Source organism: Salvelinus namaycush, chromosome 2 (genome assembly GCF_016432855.1).
Source record: "Salvelinus namaycush isolate Seneca chromosome 2, SaNama_1.0, whole genome shotgun sequence".
In the NCBI taxonomy this organism is placed as follows: domain Eukaryota; kingdom Metazoa; phylum Chordata; class Actinopteri; order Salmoniformes; family Salmonidae; genus Salvelinus; species Salvelinus namaycush.
Genome location: NC_052308.1, coordinates 31487331 through 31509026, shown reverse-complemented (window position 1 = coordinate 31509026; position 21696 = coordinate 31487331). Strand labels below are relative to the sequence as shown.

At 44.4% G+C, this 21696-nt stretch overlaps 1 protein-coding gene across 2 annotated transcripts in view; it reads left to right on the top strand.

Moving 5' to 3' along the window:
- The first annotated feature begins 5157 nt into the window (after positions 1-5157).
- The window catches only part of LOC120061446 (guanine nucleotide-binding protein G(i) subunit alpha-2-like), a 108581-nt gene continuing 92042 nt past the window's right edge, over positions 5158-21696 (top strand). Inside the window, exons 1-2 of one of the 2 annotated variants that reach the window (XM_039011260.1) lie at positions 5158-5341; positions 5864-6007. In XM_039011260.1, coding sequence (XP_038867188.1) covers positions 5890-6007 — 118 coding nt within the window. In that variant the 5' untranslated portion in view covers positions 5158-5341; positions 5864-5889. The remainder of the gene's footprint in view (positions 5342-5863; positions 6008-21696) is intronic. The other variant, XM_039011267.1, reaches the window with a different exon arrangement.

Genomic DNA, 21696 nt, shown 5'->3' with positions numbered 1-21696 from the left:
TCACTCTAATGGAATTGGCCTTATCCTATTCTGTGCAATGAGAAAAATGTAATCGGCAATAACGGATTTTTGCCAAATTAAATTAGATAACTCAAACCTAGAGTTAATGAGATATCAAATGAATATGCTCCCAGTCATGTATTAAATGTTTTGATTTACAGTACCAGTCAAAAGTTTGGACACACCTATTCAATCAAGGGTTTTTCTTTATTTTTACAATTTTCTACATTGTAGAATAATAGTGAAGACATCAAAACTATGAGATAACCCATGGGGAATCCTGTAGTAACCAAAAAAGTGTTAAACAAATCAAAATATATTTTATATTTTAGATTCTTCAAAGAAGCCACCCTTTGCCTTGATGACAGCTTTGCTCACTCTTGACATTCTGTCAACCAGCTTCATGAGGAATGATTTTCCAACAGTCTTGAAGGAGTTTCCACATATGCTCAGCACTTGTTTGCTGCTTTTCCTTCATTCTGCGGTCCAACTCATCCCAAACCATCTCAATTGGGTTGAGGTCGGGTGATAGTGGAGACCAGGTTATCTGATGCAGCACTCCATCACCCTCCTTCTTGGTCAAATAGCCCTTACACAGCCTGGAGGTGTGTTTTGGGTTATTGTCCTGTTGAAAAACAAATGATAGTCCTATTAAGCGCAAACCAGATGGGATGGCGTATCGCTGCAGAATGCTGTGGTAGCCATGCTGGTTAAGTGTCCCTTGAATTCTAAATAAACCACAGACAGTGTCACCAGAAAAGTACCCACACATCATCACACCTCCTCCTCCATGCTTCATGTGGGAACCACATATGCGGAGATCCTCCATTCATCTTCTCAGTGTCTCACAAAGACACGGCGGTTGGAAACAAAAATCGAACATTTGGACTCATCAGACCAAAGGACAAATTTCCACCGGTCTAATGTCCATTGCTCGTGTTTCTTTGCCCAAGCAAGTCTTTTCTTCTTATTGGTGTCCTTTAGTAGTGTTTTTTTTTTGCAGCAATTTGACCATGAAGGTCTGAACAGTTGATGTTGAGATGTGTCTGTTACTTGAACTCTGTGAAGCATTTATTTGGGCTGCAATCTGAGGTGCAGTTAACTCTAATGAACTTATCCTCTGCAGCAGAGGTAACTCTGGGTCTTCCTTTCCTGTGGCGGTCCTTATGAGAGCCAGTTTCATCATAGCGCTTGTTGGTTTTTGCGACTGCACTTGAAGAAACTTTCAAAGTTCTTGAGATTTTCGGCATTGACTGAGCTTCATGTCTTAAAATAATGATGGACTGTCGTTTCTCTTTGCTTATTTGAGCTGTTCTTGCCATAATATGGACTTTGTCTTTTACCAAATAGGGCTATCTTCTGTATACCACCCCTACCTTGTCACAACACAACTGATTGGCTCAAACGCATAAGAAGGAATGCATTCCAGGTGACTACCTCATGAAGCTGGTTGAGAGAATGCCAAGAATGTGCAAAGCTGTCATCAAGGCAAAGGGTGGCTACTTTGAAAAATCTCAAATACATTTTGACTTGTTTAACAATTTTGTGGTTACTACATGATTCCATATGTGTTATTTAATAGTTTTGATGTCTTCTACAATGTCTTCTACATTCGAGAAAATAGTACAAATAAAGAAAAACCCTGGAATGAGTAGGTGTTCAAACTTTTGACTGGGACTGTATCTCTCATTGAACATGACAGCAGTATGGCGCCGACAGATGGTCGCCTCACTTCGAGTTCTTAGGAAACTATGCAGTATTTTTTTTTTTTATGTATTATTTCTTACATTGTTACCACAGGAAATCTTAAGTCTTATTACATACAGCCGGGAAGAACTATTGCATATAAGAGCAACGTCAACTTACCATCATTACGACCAGGAATACGACTTTCCCGAAGCGGATCCTCTGCTCGGATCACCACCCAGGACAATGGAGCTAATTCTAGTAGGCGATCCAAAACAACGACGCCGCAGAAGGAGCAGACAAAGCGGCCACATGGCCAGGCTCCGTATACGTGCACATCGCACACGCTCCTGAGTATACTACTAGCCAATGTCCAGTCTCTTGACAACAAGGTAGACAAAATTTGAGCAAGGGTTGCCTTACAGAGAGACATCAGAGATGGTAACATTCTCTGTTTCACGCAACATGGCTCTCTCGGGATATGTTTCGGAATCGGATCAGCCACCGGGCTTCTCCATGCATCGCGCCGACAGAGATAAACACCTCTCTGGGAAAAGGAAGGGCGGGGGTGTATGCTTTATGATTAACGACTCATGGTGTAATCATAACAACATACAGGAAGTCAAGTCCTTCTGCTCACCTGATCTAGAATTCCTTACAATCAAGTGCCGGCCATTTTACCTACCATGAGAATTCTCGTCAGTTATAGTCACAGCTGTGTACATTCCACATCAAGCAGACACCAAGATGGCCATTAAGGAACTTCACTGGACTATATGCAAACTGTAAACCATACATCCTCAGGCTGCATTTATTGTAGCTGGGGGTTTTAACAAAGCAAATTTGAGAACAAGTCTACCTAAATTCTTTCAGCATATTGATTGCGCTACACGCATGCACAATAGCCACGACCACTGCTACTCTAACTTCTGCGATGCATACAAAGCCCTCCCCCACCCTCCCGTCGGCAAATCCGACCATGACGCCATCTTGCTCCTTCCGTCTTATAGGCAAAAACTCAAATAGGATGTACCAGTGACGAGAACCATTCAACGCTGGTCCGACCAATCAGAAGCCATGCTTCAAGATTGTTTTGATCACGCAGACTGGAATATGTTCTAGTCATTCTCAGAGAACAACATTGACCTTTACGCTGACTCAGTGAGTGCGTTTATAAAGAAGTGCATTGGAGATGTTGTACCCACTGTGACTATTAAAACCTACCTTAACCAGAAACCGTGGATGGATGGCGGCATTTGCGCAAAACTGAAAGCATGATCCACCGCATTTAACCATGGAAAGTGGTCTGGAAATATGTCTGAATATAAACAGTGTAGCTATTCCCTCCAAAAGGCAATCAAACTAGCGAAATGACAGTACAGGGACAAGGTGGAGTCGCAATTCAACGGCTCAGACACGAGACATATGTGGCAGGGTCTACAGGAAATAACGGACTACAAAAAGAAATCCAGCCACGTCACGGACACCAACGTCAAGCTTTTAGACAAACTAAACACCTTCTTTGCCCGCTTTGAGGATAATACAGTGCCACCGTCGCTGCCTGCTAACAAGGACTGCACCCCTCTCCTTCTGCATGGCTGATGTGAGTAAAACATTTAAACGTGTTAACCCTCGCAAGGCAGCTGGCCCAGAAGGCATCCCTAGCCGCGTCCTCAGAGCATGCGCAGACCAGCTGGCTGGTGTGTTTACGGACATATTCAATCGCTCCCTATCCCAATCTGTTGTCCCCACATGCTTCAAGATGGCTACCATTGTTCCTGTACCCAAGAAGACAAACATAACTGAACTAAATGACTACCGCCCCGTAGCACTCACTTCTGTCATCATGAAGTGCTTCGAGAGACTAGTCAAGGATCATATCACCTCCACCTTACCGGCCACCCTAGACCCACTTCAGTTTGCATACCGCCCCAACAGGTCCACAGACGACGCAATTGCCATCACACTGCACACTGCCCTATCCCATCTGGACAAAAGGAATACGTAAGAATGCTGTTCATTGACTACAGCTCAGCATTCAACACCATAGTACCCTCCAAGCTCATCATCAAGCTGGAGGCCCTGGGTCTCAACCCCTTCCTGTGCAATTGGGTCCTGGACTTTCTGACTGGCCGTCCCCAGGTGGTGAAGGTAGGAAACAACATCTCCATTTCGCTGACCCTCAACACTACCCCACAATGGTGCGTGTTCAGCCCCCTCCTGTACTCCCTGTTCACCCACGACTGCGTAGCCATGTCCGCCTCCAACTCAATCATCAAGTGTGCAGACGAAACAACAGTAGTGGGCTTGATTACCAACAATGACAAGACAGCCGACAGGGAGCAGGTGAGGGCACTCGGAGTGTGGTGTCAGGAAAACAACCTCTCACTCAACGTCAACAAAACAAAGGAGATGAACATGGACTTCAGGAAACATCAGAGAGAGCACCCCCCTATCCACATCGAAGGGACAGCAGTGGAGAAGGTGGACAGTTTTAAGTTCCTCGGCGTACACATCACAGACAAACTGAAATGGTCCACTCACACAAACAGTGTGGTGAAGAAGGAGGAACAGCGCCTATTCAACCTCAGGAGGCTGAAGAAATTTGTCTTGTCACCAAAACCCTGACAAACCTTTACTGATGCACAATCGAGAGCATCCTGCCGGGCTGTAGCACTGCCTGGTACGGCAACTGCAACGCCCTCAACCGCAAGGCTCTCCAGAGGGTGGTGGCTTCTACACAACGCATCACCAGGGGCAAAAACTACCTGCCCTCCATGACACCTACAGCACCTGATGTTACAGGAAGGCCAAAAAGATCATCAAGGACATCAACCATCTGAGCCACGATCTGTTCACACCGCTACCATCCAGAAGGCGAGGTCAGTACAGGTGCATCAAAGCTGGGACCGAGAGACTGAAAAAAAGCTTCTATCTCAAGGCCATCAGACTGCTAAAAAGCAATCACTAACTCAGAGAGGCTGCTGCCCACATTGAGACCCAGTCACTGGCCACTTTAATAAATTGATAACTAGTCACTTTATACAATGCACTCTAAATAATGTCATTTTAATAATGTTTACATATCTTACATGACTCATATCACATGTATATACTGTATTTTATACCATCTATTGCACCTTGCCTATGCCGCTCAGCCATTGCTCATCCATATACTTACATGTACATATTTTCATTCACCCCTTTAGATTTGTGTGTATTGGGTAGAGTTTGGGGAATTGTTAGATTACTTGTTAGATATTACTGCACTGTCAGAACTACAAGCACAAGCATTTCGCTACACTCGCATTAACATCTGCTAACCATGTGTATGTGATAAATAAAATATGATTTGATTTGAACGGAGGAGTGAGACTACAATTTCAAGGAAACACTACATTTTCCATGAAGCAAAGTAGGTGGGCGTTTTTCGCAACGGGCTGGCACTGCTAAATTGGGAGCATAGGGGATTGGGAGGTGACAGAACTGTCTTCGGTTTGTCGGCCAGACTGAGAAACTTCACGCTGTTACGGGTGTGGCTTTATACGTGATAAATCTTTACGAAGAGAAGAATGCATAACGGCACTCACACACTGAACGACTAAATTAAACACAGCGGAAGAAGGAAAAAAATAGAATAGCTTCTTCACAGTGGGTATGTGAATTTTGGTTACATTGCAAGTTGGCAACGGAATCCATCTGCTCTGCCGTCTTCACAGCTGGAATACTTTTTGCTGAAGTTCCGTGGGCCCATTTCCTTGCGTTGTAACCTGCGAGGCTGATCTTGAAAAGTGAACTTGACTGATTTTATTGACGCGCCTCAAAATAAATTGTTGTTGCTGAAATAGTGTCCACGTAATGACAGACACATTACTTTTCCGTGTTGGCTTGGATAGCATGTCACTGGGGTTGAAAAAATAGGCGTCAAATTTGGCTTTGGAATATTAAATACGAGTAAACATCTGGAATAGAACTGAATTGGGACTAAGTCGAATAAAGTATTTGTTTGCTGGTTTGTGAGCGAATCAAACTTATATCCCAGCCGTTTTTCTCAAAGGGGAAGTTGAATTTCTCAACCTCACAACACTGTTCTGGGAACGCTTTAAAAAAAAAACGCTCCCAGGCATACAGCCCTAAATAGGCAACATTTTTGTGTGTGATATTGTCCGAAAAACAGCAGTCCTGAAGCGTGCACTTGGAACCATGGGGTGCACAGTGAGTCAGGAAGATAAAGCTGCACAAGAGCGGTCCAAAATGATTGACAAAAACCTTCGAGAAGATGGGGAGAAGGCGGCGAGAGAAGTGAAACTGCTCCTGTTGGGTATGTACCATCAAGCATTCCATTCTAAGGTCTGAATCCAATCGATGTAGAATCGCATGAACACTTGCTACATTGTATGCAGTTACGGTGTTGTGAGCTGGCGATATTTTAATAGAATTGTAATTTTGCGACGTAACGGGCGTTGATTAGTCTCGAAAACCCAATCATAAGCCTCACAGTTTGACTGTTGCCTAGGTTCGGGTTTCCAAGACTATGCGTCATGATGCATAGATGACATTTTCGTGGTAAAGCTTTGAGGTCCAGAGTGTGCGCCGAGGACTAGGCCATGTATCCTGCGACGCTACCGAATCTTTCTCATTAACCATTTTGATGTACAGCTAGTTACATAGCCGCGTTTTTGTCTAATTTCATAAAAGGTTCTCTAGCCTCCAGTGCGCAACTGGAACAGAGTAGGCTAGTCAGAACCAGTAAACATACATTTAAGCATTTCTGTCATACATTAGGGGAATGCCTCACCGCCAGAATGTTCTCAACTCTTCAAGTATTCAAAATAGAAAAGTCGTGCGTTGACACCAAGTTATGTCAAGGTTTTATTACAGTCAAGTAGCAGACTGTAAAAACTAACATATAATGACACCAACAATCTGGTGGTTTCTAAATGATACCAGCATAATGTAGCCTTTAGGCCCAGGCCTGAAAGAGTTATCAATCACTTAACAGTCTACAACCTAAGGTCTGAACATGTCAAGTATAGTGAAATAATTAACTTACAAGCCTTACCCAACAGTGCAGTATTCAATATCAAAATACTGTAACAATTATTATATATATATTTTTTAAGTAAATAAAATTCTAAGCTGAATGTGAGCTACAGTGTATACAGGGTCAGTGCCAGTACCACATTTACAATGTGCAGGGATACTGCAATATTTGAATTAAAGTATGTAAATGTAGGCAGGATAAATAATAATATTGTAAGCTAAGGGAATATTCCTGATTTGCTTTCATTGCTCTTCAGCTGTGCCTAATAATGATAACCACCTCATGGATGTAATGGGTTCTCCAGACCTCTCCAAGCAATGGCAGATCATTCACCGCATGGTTCAATGTAGGTCCTAATCGATAATGATTAACCGCAAGCAATAGACTCTGGCTTACAGTATTGCAGCCTGTGAAGTGCTCACTATGTTAGAATTGAACCATTACAAATATCTTTGGTTGGCTCCATTTTGCTCTGTTGTCTGTACTCTGGATCTGTTCATTTTGCTCCTCTAACTCAAAACACCCCTACTTGTTGCAATCAACGTAAACCTCAAGGTTGCGTCAAAGCCGATTTGATAGTGACTTTGGTTAGTCAGGTTCTTCGGTAATACCAGCGTGTACAAAAACAAGCTGTGGCCACCTTAGGGCACTGTAATAAAGTTTTTAATTAACGTGGTGTAAGTGGGTGTGTTCGCGCTGTCAAATGAATCAAATCAAATTTTATTTGTCACATACACATGGTTAGCAGATGTTAATGCGAGTGTAGCGAAATGCTTGTGCTTCTAGTTCCGACAATGCAGTAATAACCAACGAGTAATCAAACATAACAATTTCACAACAACTACCTTATACACACACAAGTGTAAAGGGATGAAGAATATGTACATAAAGATATATGAATGAGTGATGGTACAGAACTGCATAGGCAAGATGCAGTAGATGGTATCGAGTACAGTATATACAAATGAGATGAGTAATGTAGGGTATGTAAACATTATATTAAGTGGCATTGTTTAAAGTGGCTAGTGGTACATTTTTACATAATTTCCATCAATTCCCATTATTAAAGTGGCTGGAGTTGAGTCAGTATGTTGGCAGCGGCCACTAAATGTTAGTGGTGGCTGTTTAACAGTCTGATGGCCTTGAGATAGAAGCTGTTTTTCAGTTTCTCGGTCCCTGCTTTGATGCACCTGTACTGACCTCGCCTTCTGGATGATAGCGGGGTGAACAGGCAGTGGCTTAGGTGGTTGTTGTCCTTGATGATCTTTATGGCCTTCCTGTAACATCGGGTGGTGTAGGTGTCCTGGAGGGCAGGTTGTTTGCCCCCGGTGATGCGTTTGTGCAGACCTCACTACCCTCTGGAGAGCCTTAAGGTTGTGGGCGGAGCAGTTGCCGTACCAGGCGGTGATACAGCCCGACAGGATGCTCTCGATTGTGCATCTGTAAAGGTTTGTGAGTGCTTTTGGTGACAAGCCGAATTTCTTCAGCCTCCTGAGGTTGAAGAGGCGCTGCTGCGCCTTCTTCACCACGCTGTCTGTGTGGGTGGACCAATTCAGTTTGTCTGTGATGTGTACGCCGAGGAAATTAACTTACAACCGTCTCCACTACTGTCCTGTCGATGTGGATAGGGGGGTGCTCCCTCTGCTGTTTCCTGAAGTCTACGATCATCTCCTTTGTTTTGTTGACGTTGAGTGTGAGGTTATTTTCCTGACACCACACTCCGAGGGCCCTCACCTCCTCCCTGTAGGCCGTCTCGTCGTTGTTGGTAATCAAGCCTACCACTGTAGTGTCGTCCGCAAACTTGATGATTGAGTTGGAGGCGTGCATGGCCACGCAGTCGTGGGTGAACAGGAAGTACAGGAGGGGGCTCAGAACGCACCCTTGTGGGGCCCCAGTGTTGAGGATCAGCGGGGTGGAGATGTTGTTACCTACCCTCACCACCTGGGGGCGGCCCGTCAGGAAGTCTAGTACCCAATTGCACAGGGCGGGGTCGAGACCCAGGGTCTCGAGCTTGATGACGGGTTTGGAGGGTACTGTGGTGTTAAATGCTGAGCTCTAGTCGATGAACAGCATTCTCACATAGGTATTCCTCTTGTTGAGATGGGTTAGGGCAGTGTGGGTGCGATTGCGTCGTCTGTGGACCTATTGGGGCGATAAGCAAATTGGAGTGGGTCTAGGGTGTCAGGTAGGGTGGAGGTGATATGGTCCTTGACTAGTCTCTCAAAGCACTTCATGATGACGGAAGTGAGTGCTACGGGGCAGTAGTCGTTTAGCTCAGTTACCTTAGCTTTCTTGGGAACAGGAACAATGGTGGCCCTCTTGAAGCATGTGGGAACAGCAGACTGGGATAAGGATTGATTGAATATGTCCGTAAACACGCCAGCCAGCTGGTCTGCGCATGCTTTGAGGACGCGGCTGGGGATGCCGTCTGGGCCTGCAGCCTTGCGAGGGTTAACACGTTTAAATGTTTTACTCACGTCGGCTGCAGTGAAGGAGAGTCTGCAGGTTTTGGTAGCGGGCCGTGTCAGTGACACTATGTTGTCCTCAAAGCAAGCAAAGAAGTTGTTTAGTCTGTCTGGGAGCATGACATCCTGGTCCGCGACGGGGCTGGTTTTCTTTTTGTAATCCGTGATTGACTGTAGACCCTGCCACATACCTCTTGTGTCTGAGCCGTTGAATTGCGACTCTACTTTGTCTCTATACTGGCACTTAGCTTGTTTGATTGCCTTGCGGAGGGAATAGCTACATTGTTTGTATTCGGTCATGTTTCCGGTCACCTTGCCCTGGTTAAAAGCAGTGGTTCGCACTTTCAGTTTCGCGCGAATGCTGCCATCAATCCACGGTTTCTGGTTTGGAAATGTTTTAATAGTTGCTGTGGGTACGACATCGCCGATGCACTTGCTAATAAACTCGCTCACCGAATCAGCGTATTCGTCAATGTTGTTGTTTGACGCAATGCGGAACACATCCCAATCCACGTGATCGAAGCAATCTTGAAGCGTGGAATCAGATTGGTCGGACCAGCGTTGAACAGACCTGAGCGCGGGAGCTTCCTGTTTTAGTCTCTGTCTATAGGCAGGGAGCAACAAAATGGAGTTGTGGTCAGCTTTTCTGAAAGGAGGGTGGGGGAAGGCCTTATATGCGTCGCGGAAGTTAGAATAACAATGATCTAAGGTTTTACCAGCCCTGGTAGCACAATCGATATGCTGATAGAATTTAGGGAGTCTTGTTTTCAGATTAGCCTTGTTAAAATCCCCAGCTACAATGAATGCAGCCTCAGGATATGTGGTTTCCATTTTACATAGTCAAATAAAGTTCGTTCAGGGCCATCGATGTGTCTGTTTGGGTGGGAATATATGCGGCTGTGATTATAATCGAAGAGAATTCTCTTGGTAGATAATGCGGTCGACATTTGATTGTGAGGAATTCTAAGTCAGGTGAACAGAAGGACTTGAGTTCCTGTATGTTGTTATGATCACACCACGTCTCGTTAATCATAAGGCATAATCCCCCGCCCCTCTTCTTACCAGAAAGATTCTTGTTTCTGTCGGCGCGATGCGTGAAGAAACCAGGTGGCTGTACCGACTCCATTAGCTTGTCTCGAGTGAGCAATGTTTCCGTGATGCAAAGAACGTTAGTCTCTTATGTCTCTCTGGAATGCTACCCATGCTCGGATTTCATCAACCTTGTTGTCAAGAGACTGGACATTGGCGAGTAGTATGCTCGGGAGCGGTGCGCGATGTGCCCGTCTCTGGAGCCTGACCAGAAGACCGCTTCGTCTGCCAGTAGTTCCTCCTGACTGTATGTAATACACCCTAAGATTACCTGGCGTACCAATGTAAGAAATAACACGTAAAAAAACTAAATACTGCATAGTTTCCTAGGAACGTGAAGCGAGGCGGCCATCTCTGTCGGCGCCGGAACTTGACCACCTTTATCACCTTCTCAGAGGACTGGTCTGAGTGTGACGGAGTAGGGACTGTCATGACAGACAGTCATTTGGATCCTCGGAGTCTAGTGCCATGACTTCTCTGCCAGGTTTTTTTGATTGAGGTCATATCATAGCCACCCTCTTAACCCCCCCATGCTGAACAGTGACAGTGAAGTCTTGCTTCATGTGCACTTTGCTCCCATTCTCTGTATTGTTTTGACAGAAACACAGGGTTTCTGTTAGGAATTTTTTGAATATGTTGGAGCCCAAACAGCCAGACAAAGCATGTGCTTGAGCCAAAACCAAATACTCTGTTAATGTTCTGACGAATGGTGATCGGCATGAGCGTCAGAAAATAAGCTTATGACTCTAAATACTTCCTGAGAACTGAAAGGTGAGGTAAGCGGGAATGCTGGCATTAACTTAAAAATAATGACGTTACAATGATTTTAGAGCTTTTTAATGGAAATTCCAAAGCCGCAAAGGGTAAACGTTCAATTGCCAAAACATCGACAATATTCTATTGTCTCTAAGGTCCACATTGGGTAGACAACAATAGAAAAATAGGTGATTATAAATAAAATATTTCAGTTGTGTATGTTTATTTGATTATTTTATTTATCATTCCTTAAAGTAATCATATATATATATATATATACACGGTTGAAGTCGGAAGTTTACATACACCTTAGCCAAATACATTTAAACTCAGTTTTTCACAATTCCTGAAATTTAATCCTAGTAAAAATCCCTGTTTTAGGTCAGTTAGGATCACCACTTTATTTTAAGAATGTGAAATGTCAGAATAATAGTAGAGAAGGATTTTTTTCAGCTTTTATTTCTTTCATCGCATCCCCAGTGGGTCAGAAGTTTACGTGTTATTTCTCAATTAGTATTTGATAGCATTGCCTTTTTAAATTGTTTAACTTGGGTCAAACATTTCGGATAGCCTTCCACAAGCTTCCCACAATAAGTTGGGTGAATTTTGTCCCATTCCTCCTGACAGAGCTGGTGGAACAGAGTCAGGTTTGTAGGCCTCCTTGCTCGCACACGCTTTTTTAGTTCTGCCCACAAATTGTCTATAGGATTGAGGTCAGAGCTTTGTGATGGCCACTCCAATACCTTGACTTTGTTGTCCTTAAGCCATTTTGCCACAACTTTGGAAGTATGATTGGGGTCATTGTCCATTTGGAAGACCCATTTGCAACCAAGCTTTAACTTCCTGACTGATGTCTTGAGATGTTGCTTCAATATAGCCACATAATTTTCAATTTTTTTATTTTATTTCACCTTTATTTAACCAGGTAGGCTAGTTGAGAACAAGTTCTCATTTACAACTGCGACCTGGCCAAGATAAAGCATAGCAGTGTGAACAGACAATAACACAGAGTTACACATGGAGTAAACAAGTCAATAACACAGTAGGGGGAAAAAACAAAATGAGTCTATATACATTGTGTGCAAAAGGCATGAGGTAGGCAATAAATAGGCCATAGGCCATCCTCGTAGGCCATCCTCGTGATGCCATCTATTTTGTGCAGTGCACCAGTCCCTCCTGCAGCAAAGCACCCCCACAACATAATGCTGCCACCCCCGTGCTTCACGGTTGGGATGGTGTTCTTCGGCTTGCAAGTCTCACCCTTTTTCCTCCAAACATAACGATGGTCATTATGGCCAAAAAGTTCTATTTTTGTTTCATCAGACCAGAGGACATTTCTCCAAAAAGTACGATCTTTGTCCCCATGTGCAGTTGCAAACTGTAGTCTGGCTTTTTTATGGAGGTTTTGGAGCAGTGGCTTCTTCCTTGCTGAGCGGCCTTTCAGGTTATGTCGATATAGGACTCGTTTTACTGTGGATATAGATACTTTGGTACCTGTTTCCTCCATCTTCACAGGGTCCTTTGCTGCTGTTCTGGGAGTGATTTGCACTTTTCGCACAAAAGTACGTTCATCTCTAGCAGACAGAACGCATCTCCTTCCTGAGCGGTATGACGGCTGCGTGGTCCCATGGTGTTTATACTTGTGAACTATTGTTTGTACAGATGAACGTGGTACCTTCAGGCGTCTGGAAATTGCTCCCAAGGATGAACCAGACTTCTGGAGGTCTTGGCTGATTTCTTTTGATTTTCCCATGATGTCAAGCAAAGAGGCATTGAGTTTGAAAGTAGGCCTTGAAATACATCCACAGGTACTCCTCCAATTGACTCAACTCATGTCAATTAGCCTATCAGAAGCTTCTAAAGCTATGACATGTACTATTTCCTGAGGACATTGCATTTTTGGATTAATTGCTGCATTGCCCCTACAAAGCGTTATCAGATTGAATCCCGGCCTTGGACTCTATTCGATCAGGTCCAGTGACTCATATTTGGGATTAAGTCAGATAGAGCATTCTTCCTCTACAGCTAGAATGCATGTTTGAATTAACATTCAGACTAGTTTTTGTTTTACACTGTAAACATTGCCTTTGTTAAATGCATTAACCAGGGTTTCAAGGTAAATACTGATTGAGCCAACATATGCAGCGTTTTCCGAGAATGCTATATATGCGAAAGCGGGAACTTTGCCTTTAAAAGGTGCATTGCCGAAAAGTGCAATCGAATTGAATCTCAGCCCTAAAATAAATAAGGCTGCATTGTCTTTATTCAAGGTGTATCACTGGAGGAGCTTGCAGGATAAAGTGTGTTGGATCAGTTCTTGACAGGTTACAATCACACATTCCCTCCTTGGCTTGGACTTGTAAACTAAAGTCAGTGTGCAGCCATCAGTGTGACATCCTCTCAGAAGTGCAACATCTCACCTCTTCCTAGAAACCCTTTTAGGTCCCTCATATGGTGCTGTGGTAACCTGCAGAACAGCTGAGAAAAGCCTTACTACTGTATCCTGTTGGCTTGACGACTCCAGGGAGAAATCTCCTCCTCCCTGTTTGTCCGTGATAAGTGTCTTCTGAACTATTCCCACCCCCCCACCACCACCACCCCTCACCAGATGCTATTTTTGGACATGTGGCAGATAGACGGGAATGATGGATCTCTTTTCTCCCTGACCCAGGAGTTGGGGCTGACCCAGGAGTTGGGGCTGACCCAGGAGTTGGGGCTGACCCAGGAGTTGGGGCTGACCCAGGAGTTGGGGCTGACCCAGGAGTTGGGGCTGCTTAAAGGACATCTACTACGTTATTAAGAACCTCAGCTTTTACATGGGTGTTTGTAGCTAGAGTAATTTATTGCAATATATTGAGTTTATCCCTCAAAGGCTCCAGTGTTCATTAACAGGAAGCACACGTTCAATGACTTCCCTTCAGATTTTGGGCTTTGATTGACATTTAATCTCCTACCCCCAGCAACTTGAGCATCTGTGAATTCCGTCACTATTTATTTTTTATGTTCTTCGATTATTTGTATTTTTTTGGTTTGTTATTGACCTTTTTTTAACCTCCCATTTTCAGTTAAGCTGGGATGGAAATTTCCCTTGGCAGCTTCTTCCTCTCCTTTAAACTGTGTGTGAGAGCGGCAGCTCGGTTTGTGTGAACATGTCTGAACAGTTCACAGGCTTTGCTTAAGACACACACACACTTTTTCTCTCTCACGCTCTGTCTATATATATATATATATGAGACACACATGAACACATTGCTTATAGGCATGCCTTGCATTTATGTAAATACAGACACATGCTTGCATGGCCACACGATATGCGGGCAAGGCAATGTAAGTGCTGTTATGTCTAAGCAAGGTTATTTAATGTCTGAAAGTGTGCACTGTGTACATCCACGTTCCTCCCCTGCTGTCTGCTTGACAGGGATGAGGTGATGAAGGAAGCAAGGCGAAAACAAAGGACGGCTTCTTCACAGGACATGACTAGATGTTTTTTTTTTTTTTATTGGACTATGGATGAGGAATGCTGATCACGGTCTCGGGGGAAGAAACCTTGTCTATTTTAAGTTGGGAGAAAACTGATATGGCAGCCCTGTTATTTATTTCCATTGGTAATGAAACTATAGGAGTGTTCTTTTATGACATGACATACACCACATGTACTTCATTGTGTTACAGGAAACCATAAGGCCTGAAACGTAACTCGACCAGACTTTTTGTGCTTCCAGGCCAAATGTATCAGGCCTTCTGTTCTGTGTGAGTGCACTGTGGTGACATGACTCAATTTATGATGCAGCTCATTCACATTTGAGAGAAGTTTTGATTGCAATAGAAAAGGAGAGCTTTCAGAAAAGCCTGTTTTTGCGTGTGAGTATGCGTCAGTGTTGAGGCATACTTTGACACACCACTGTTGCTGCTCTAGAAAGGGGGACTGCTGACGTAGGATCGCTTCAAGCAGCAATTACTTCTCTCTTCCTCACCAGCCTTGACTCTCCTGCCCACAGACAGGGGGATTAACACAACACCAAATCAGCATTCATTCCCTCTTCCTCTTTTTTTTCTCTTCAGCTTTCCACAACATCTGAGGCTGTCTGCCCTAAAGGATGGACCTGTCTTCTGTCCCCCTCATGGTGGTTCTCCCTGGATGTTGAGCTCAGGGCAACCTAGAGGAAATCGCTCAAGCCTATTACTGTTAATACAGTTGCCACCTCCCATATACATTGCCTCTGAGTGCAGAAATCAATGCTAGCTAACTGATTTATAGATTGAGCTGCCATTTGAATGTAGGGAGATGAGCTGTCTGTGACCACCTCCCAGGCACCACCCATATCTATCACTGGGGAAACACTACACCAGCCAAGTACCACGTTTGATGCACATAGCTCTCCTTTTCTGGGGGTGCTTTTCCACCCAGAACTCAACATCAATTGTTGTGGCTGTGTGTGTGTTCATTCTCTCTGAGAAGAAAGCCAATGGCTGCAGGATAAGACGTTTGCTGAGCTAACTTGATTAGAAGAACAGCTTTGACACATCTAAGCAGGCAATATCCTCCTGTAGCTTCATGGAGAACAAACAGCTGCCTTTATTTCTCTAATTGCCTTGATTGAGGCTCTTCCAAACACTCTGTATTGATCACACTGAGAGGCTGTATTGACCTACCTGCTGGTGGTGAGCGTCATCATCAACTGGAGCGAGGCCCAGACTGAAACCTGAGAAACGGCCATGGTGTGATCTTAAGACCAGAGTGCTAGAGCATGGCTGCCGTCCTCACTTTGAACATAAACGTGCAGACACCTATTGCCTATGTGTGTGTGGTTAGATTGGTTCTTCCTGGAAAACGTTTTTTTGTCAGACCTAGCTGCTTTTCTAACAGTTTCCTCACCAATATAACAATTGAGGCACAGTTGAGTTTTAGCTAAAGTATGTAGCCTAGACGCTTTATTTAATTGAATGGATGAGGTTGAGTGGAGTTTCCAGTAGCAGCCCACTCCAGAGTGGTGTGAAAGTAAGACACCATTCCAGAACTGTTGGGCTCCCGAGTGGCGCAGCAGTCTAAGGCACTGCATCTCAGTGCTAAAGGTGTCACTACAGGCCCTGGTTTGATTCCAGGCTGTATCACAACTGGCCATGATTGGGAGTCCCGTAGGGCGGCGCACAATTGGCACAGCATCGTTTGGGTTTGGCCGGGGTAGGCCATCGTTGTAAATAAGAATTTGTTCTTAAATGAACTGACTTGCCTGGTTAAATACAATGCAAACAAATGAAAGATGTTGAGTGTAGATGTCATGCTATAATAGCTACATGAGGAGACATGTTCTATAGCTACCTGTATGAGCCCTGCATAAACCAGGCTTAGTCCCCCTTATTACAGCTGGTAGCAGAGTTCTGTGGGCTGGAGGGTAATTACAGTACACTGATTACAGATGGAGCAGTGTTTCTGTAAGGAACAGAGTTGGTCTGACCCTGTCTGCTGACATCAACAAACGTCCCTCTGTATGACTGCTGCTCCCAGCGACTCAGACATGACTGAGGGCACACCCAGAGATGACAATAAAGATCTAGTGAAATCAGTCTAGTCTCATGTTGTATTATTACTATTCACAGCTGGGTGCTGAAATGACGACAAAGCTTTAGAGGAAGATATGTTCAGCAAGTTAGCTCCAGCACATACTGTTTACAAGTAGGCTATATTTGCAGCGTTCCATTTGTAGTGCCACCCAATTTGCAGTGAGACGTGGTGGTTATGAGATCATCTGTGCCAAGGGGGAGGTAAACATCCTGTAATTACAGTGTGAGTTGTGAGGATAAAGCCTGGTCCTGCAGACACTAGGTCTCCGTGTGGGTCCGCTGGGACCCTCCAACTAACAGCACTGATAACTGGATAGATACTCTGCTGCTGAATCCTCTACTCTCCTCAGCTCCCTCCCTTCCCTCTCTGCCTCAACATACACTGACAATATCTTCAATTCTCCCTGGTTGTTTAATAAGAACACCAGAATATCATCCTGACGATTTCAGTGATGAGAAAAGGCCATTGGGGCCCATTTGGGCTTGCTGTTTTGTATCTGGGCATGTAAAGTGTTGGTCCCATGTTTCATGAGCTGAAATAAAAAAATCCCAGTAATGTTCCATATGCACAAATAGATTTTTTTTCTTCTCAGTTTGTGCACAAATTTGTCCCTGTTAGTGAGCATTTCTCCTTTGCCAAGATAATACATCCACCTGACAGGTGTGGCATATCAAGAACATGATTAAACAGCATGATCATTACACAGGTGCACCTTACATTGGGGACAATAAAAGCCCACTTTAAAATGTGCAGTTTAGTCACACAACACAATGCCATAGATCTCTCAAGTTGAGGGAGTGTGCAATTGGCATCCTGACTGCAGGAATGTCCACCAGAGCTGTTGCCGGAGATTTGACATTTCTCTACCATAAGTTGCCTCATGTCGTTTTGGAGAATTTGGCAGTATGTCCATCTGGCCTCACAACTGCAGACCACATGTAACCACGCCAGCCCAGGACCTCCGTATCCAGCTTCACCTGCAGGATTGTCTAAAGGGGTTTGGGGGGGATGCTGAGGAGTATTTCTGTCTGTAATAAAGCCCCTTTTGCAGGAAAAAAGCCATACTGATTGGCTGGGCCTGGTTCCCCAGTAGGTGCACCCCTACCTAGTCATGTGAAATCCATAGATTAGAGCCTAATTGATTTCCTTATGAACTGTAACTCAGTAAAATCTGAGTTTCATATTGCGTTTTTATATTTTTGTTTATTGTATGTAAAGATGTGTCAGCAGTAGCTGTACTAAACACATACCCAGACAGCCCTGTGCTGTGTTCTGCAGAGCTAGGCTCTGCTCTGGTCACGCTGTGGTGTGAGAGGCAGGGACAGGGCCCATTTGGCTGTGCCGTTTACCTCTGTCTCTGTGTGGGAGAGCAAAGTGGGCACTGCTGCATGTTAGCTAGTCTGCAGATGAGCCTGTACAGCAGTATAGGAACTGTTGACTCATTACAAAAGTGTGTTTTTTTTCTTTTCTTGGTCAATAGGCAACAATCTACCAAAAGTCTACTTTGCTCCACCGTTCTGTCATGTGGCCCCAGGACAAGAGAAGCCTTTGTCTGTTACAGATATAGCCCTGGTTTCCTTGCCTGCCACCATACACTAGCATGACCCTTTCAATCTCTGGACCACGCTGAAATCGCAACAGATTTGCCAACGGCTACAAACACCTATTGAATCCCGAGTCCACAACCTCTTAAAGGCGTCCTCATGCTTCCCAGCCAAAAGAGTTCGGGAAGAGTTTGTGCATATATTATGACATTTTGTCATGTCTTTTGTTCGTTTCGGGCACACAATGTTTTCTGGAGGCAAGCTGAAGTAGGTAGCCGAAGTCTACGCGACTTCCGTTGGTGATTGGTCAACAGAGGGGTTCTTCAATAAAGTCTTTGTTGTCATTCAATGAGAGACGACTCATTTTCATGAACTTAATTTTTTTTGTTTTGCCAAATACTGGACGGAACATCTTAGATGTAAAATTGTGTGACTAAGATCTCCACTGCAAAAACATCAAAATGAATGACAGATTTCTTTGATTAACTGGGACCATTTTGTGGAAGTGTATACTGACTACAGCCTCTTGAAATGCACAAACAGTACTATTGCTGCTGCTTTTTCTAGTTTTCCAAACGAAGGTCTTAAGGGTCTATGCATGTAATCTCTCCTCTCTCACCACACACAGCACCCCTCCGCTCCATTATGACAACTCCCTCCATCCCCTCTCCTCAAAAAAAATACACTGATTAATGATAACTTGGCTATATACACAGGGTACCAGTGCAGTGCAGGGGTATGAGGTAATGTAGGTAGAAATGTACATAGAACTAGGAATAAAGTGGCAGATAGTTAACAGTAGCAGCAGCGTATGTGATGAGTCAAAGGTCAGGGAAAAAGGATCAATGCAGATAGTCCGGGTAGCTATTTGGTAAACTATTTTTAACTAACTATTTAAGTCTTATGACTTGGGTAGAAGCTGTTCAGGGTCCTGTTGGTTCCAGACTTGGTACATTGGTACTGCTTGCCGTGTGGTAGCAGAGAGAACAGTCTATGACCTTGGTTGGCTGGCTGGAGTCTTTGAACATTTCTAGGGCCTTCTGTCTGACACCAACTGGTATAGAGGTCCTGGATGGCAGGGAGCTCAGCCCCAGTGATGTACTGGGCCATACGCCTACCCTCTGTAGCGCCTTGCGATCAGATGCCAAGCAGTTGCCATACCAAGCGGTTATGCAGCCAGTCAAGATGCTCTGTGGTGCAGCTGTAGAACTTTTGAGGATCTGCAGGACCATGCCACATTTTATTTTTCAGCCTCCTGAAGGGGACACTGCGTTGTCTGTCTTCACGACTGTGTTGGTGTGTTTGGACCATGATAGATTCTTAGTGATGTGGACCCCGAGGAACTTGACGCTCCCGCTCCACTACCACCCCGTCAATGTGATGGTGTGCTCGGCTCTCCGTTTCCTGCAGTCCATGATCACCTCCTTTGTTTTGCTGATGTTGAGGGAGAGGTTTTGTGTGTTGGCACCAAAATGTCAGGTCTCCTACCTCCTCCCTATAGGCTGTCATATCGTCATTGATTGATTTGGCCACCGTCGTGCTGTCGGCAAACTTAATGATGGTGTTGGAGTCGTGCGCGGACAAGTAGTCATGGGTGAACCGGGAGTACACAAGGGGACTAAGCACGCACCCCTGAGGGGCCCTCCTTTTTGAGGGTCAACGTGGTGACTGTCGTTGCCTACCCTTACCACCGGGGGAATTCCGTCCGGAATTCCAGGATCCAGTTGCAGAGGGACGTGTTCAGTACCAGGGACTTTAGCTTAGTGATGAGCTTGGAGGGCACTGGTGTTGAACACTGAACTATAGTCAATGAACAGCATTCTCACGTAAGTGTTCCTTTTGTCCAAGTAGGAAAGGGCAGTGTTGAGTGCAATAGAGCATGCATCATCTGTGGATCTGTTGTGGCTGTTTTCATGGCTACAAATGTGAGTGCTACGGAGCGGTAATCATTTAAACAGGTTACATATGTGTTCTTGGGCACAGGGACTATGGTGGTCTGCTTGACGCATGTAGGTATTACAGACTGGGTCAGGGAGAGGTTGAAAATGTCACTGAAGACACTTGGAGGGGATAGGATAAAAGGAGCGTGAAGATGGCTGGAGAGAATGGAAGGGCAGAGAAGGAGAGGCTGGATGAGGAGAAGAGAGAAGGGCTTTGACGGGAGGTTAGTATCTCTGTGGTGAGGTGTCAGTGCTCCTGTGTATAGCGCCTGGGCCCGGGGTTGAGCTGTTTAATCAGCAGGGTGGCTTTGCCAAACCACAGCCCTCACTGCTGCCATTGTTCACAGCTCAGCCCTAATCTGATCTTCTCAAGTGTCGTCTTTTCCCCCCTTCAATACAATAATTGAGACGTGTGTGTGTGTCAGAGGGAGGGGAAGTTTAAGTAGCCTCCAGAGCAGAAGAGCGATGCTCACTCTTAGACCATCTCAAATTATTTGAAGCTTCTCTTGCTGTGTGTATTTCTGTTCTTGGTGGGTACCAGCGTGATATGAGGGACCTGTAAGAAACCTATCTCTAACAAAGGAAGAGCGTAAGGTGGTGCTGGTAATGTGCTGATAATCACTGTCCTAGTCCTGTTACTTTTCACTCCTCAACCCTCTTCCAGAGGGAGCATTTTAATGTATCTGGTGGTAGAACTTAAGCCCCACACCTAACCTGAACCTTGATACAACTGAGCCATCTACAGTACACTACTGCTCTGAGAAGTCTTGATCGGCTATAACCCATGGCCAGGGTCTACTATGACTGTTTTATAAGGACTTTTCCTGGTCAGGTAAGTGTTATGGGGACAACTTTCTCAGTTCCTGCATTTGAAAAAACTATACAAAGATCAGCTTTATGGCAGATTGTGGCTTCTATCAATGTAATTGTCTGCATCATTTCCAATCCCCCATATTTATTTTGGTTAATATATATTTTCCTTTATATGCCCCTAATTGGAGTAAACTAATGGACAACAGAACTTAGGCTTCTACTTCCAGGTTATACATGTTATGGACACAGTATATTTTACTTTAGTTAAACAAATATTTGTCCCACCCTTCAGCTCCCCTCACCCCCTCCCATCTATCTCTGAACACCATCCAGTTTCTATTAGCCATATATTTTTCAATTGTGCTGTGATGTTACACAAAAGTCCTGAACCTTTCTATTCTCATAGTTTATACATATTATAAATTAAAGAGATTGTTTTGCTAAGAGTATTATTAACATATAGATTCACAATGGTTGTAAAGATGGGGAGAAGTCTGTCCATAATAAAGAGATTGCTTTTTTGACTTTACACTCCTGCGGACTCTAGTTTTATCTTATCTTGATTATTGTCCAGTCATATGGTCAAGTGCTGCAAAGAAAGACCTAGTTAAGCTGCAGCTGTTCCAGGACAAAGTGGCTCGTCATTGTAATCGTAGGGCTAATATTAATACTATTCATGCCAGTCTCTCTTGGCTAAAAGTTGAGGAAAGACATCGTCACTTGTTTTTATAAGAAACGTGTGTTGGAAATTCCAAATTGTTTGCATAGCACACACACTTACCCCACCAGACATGCC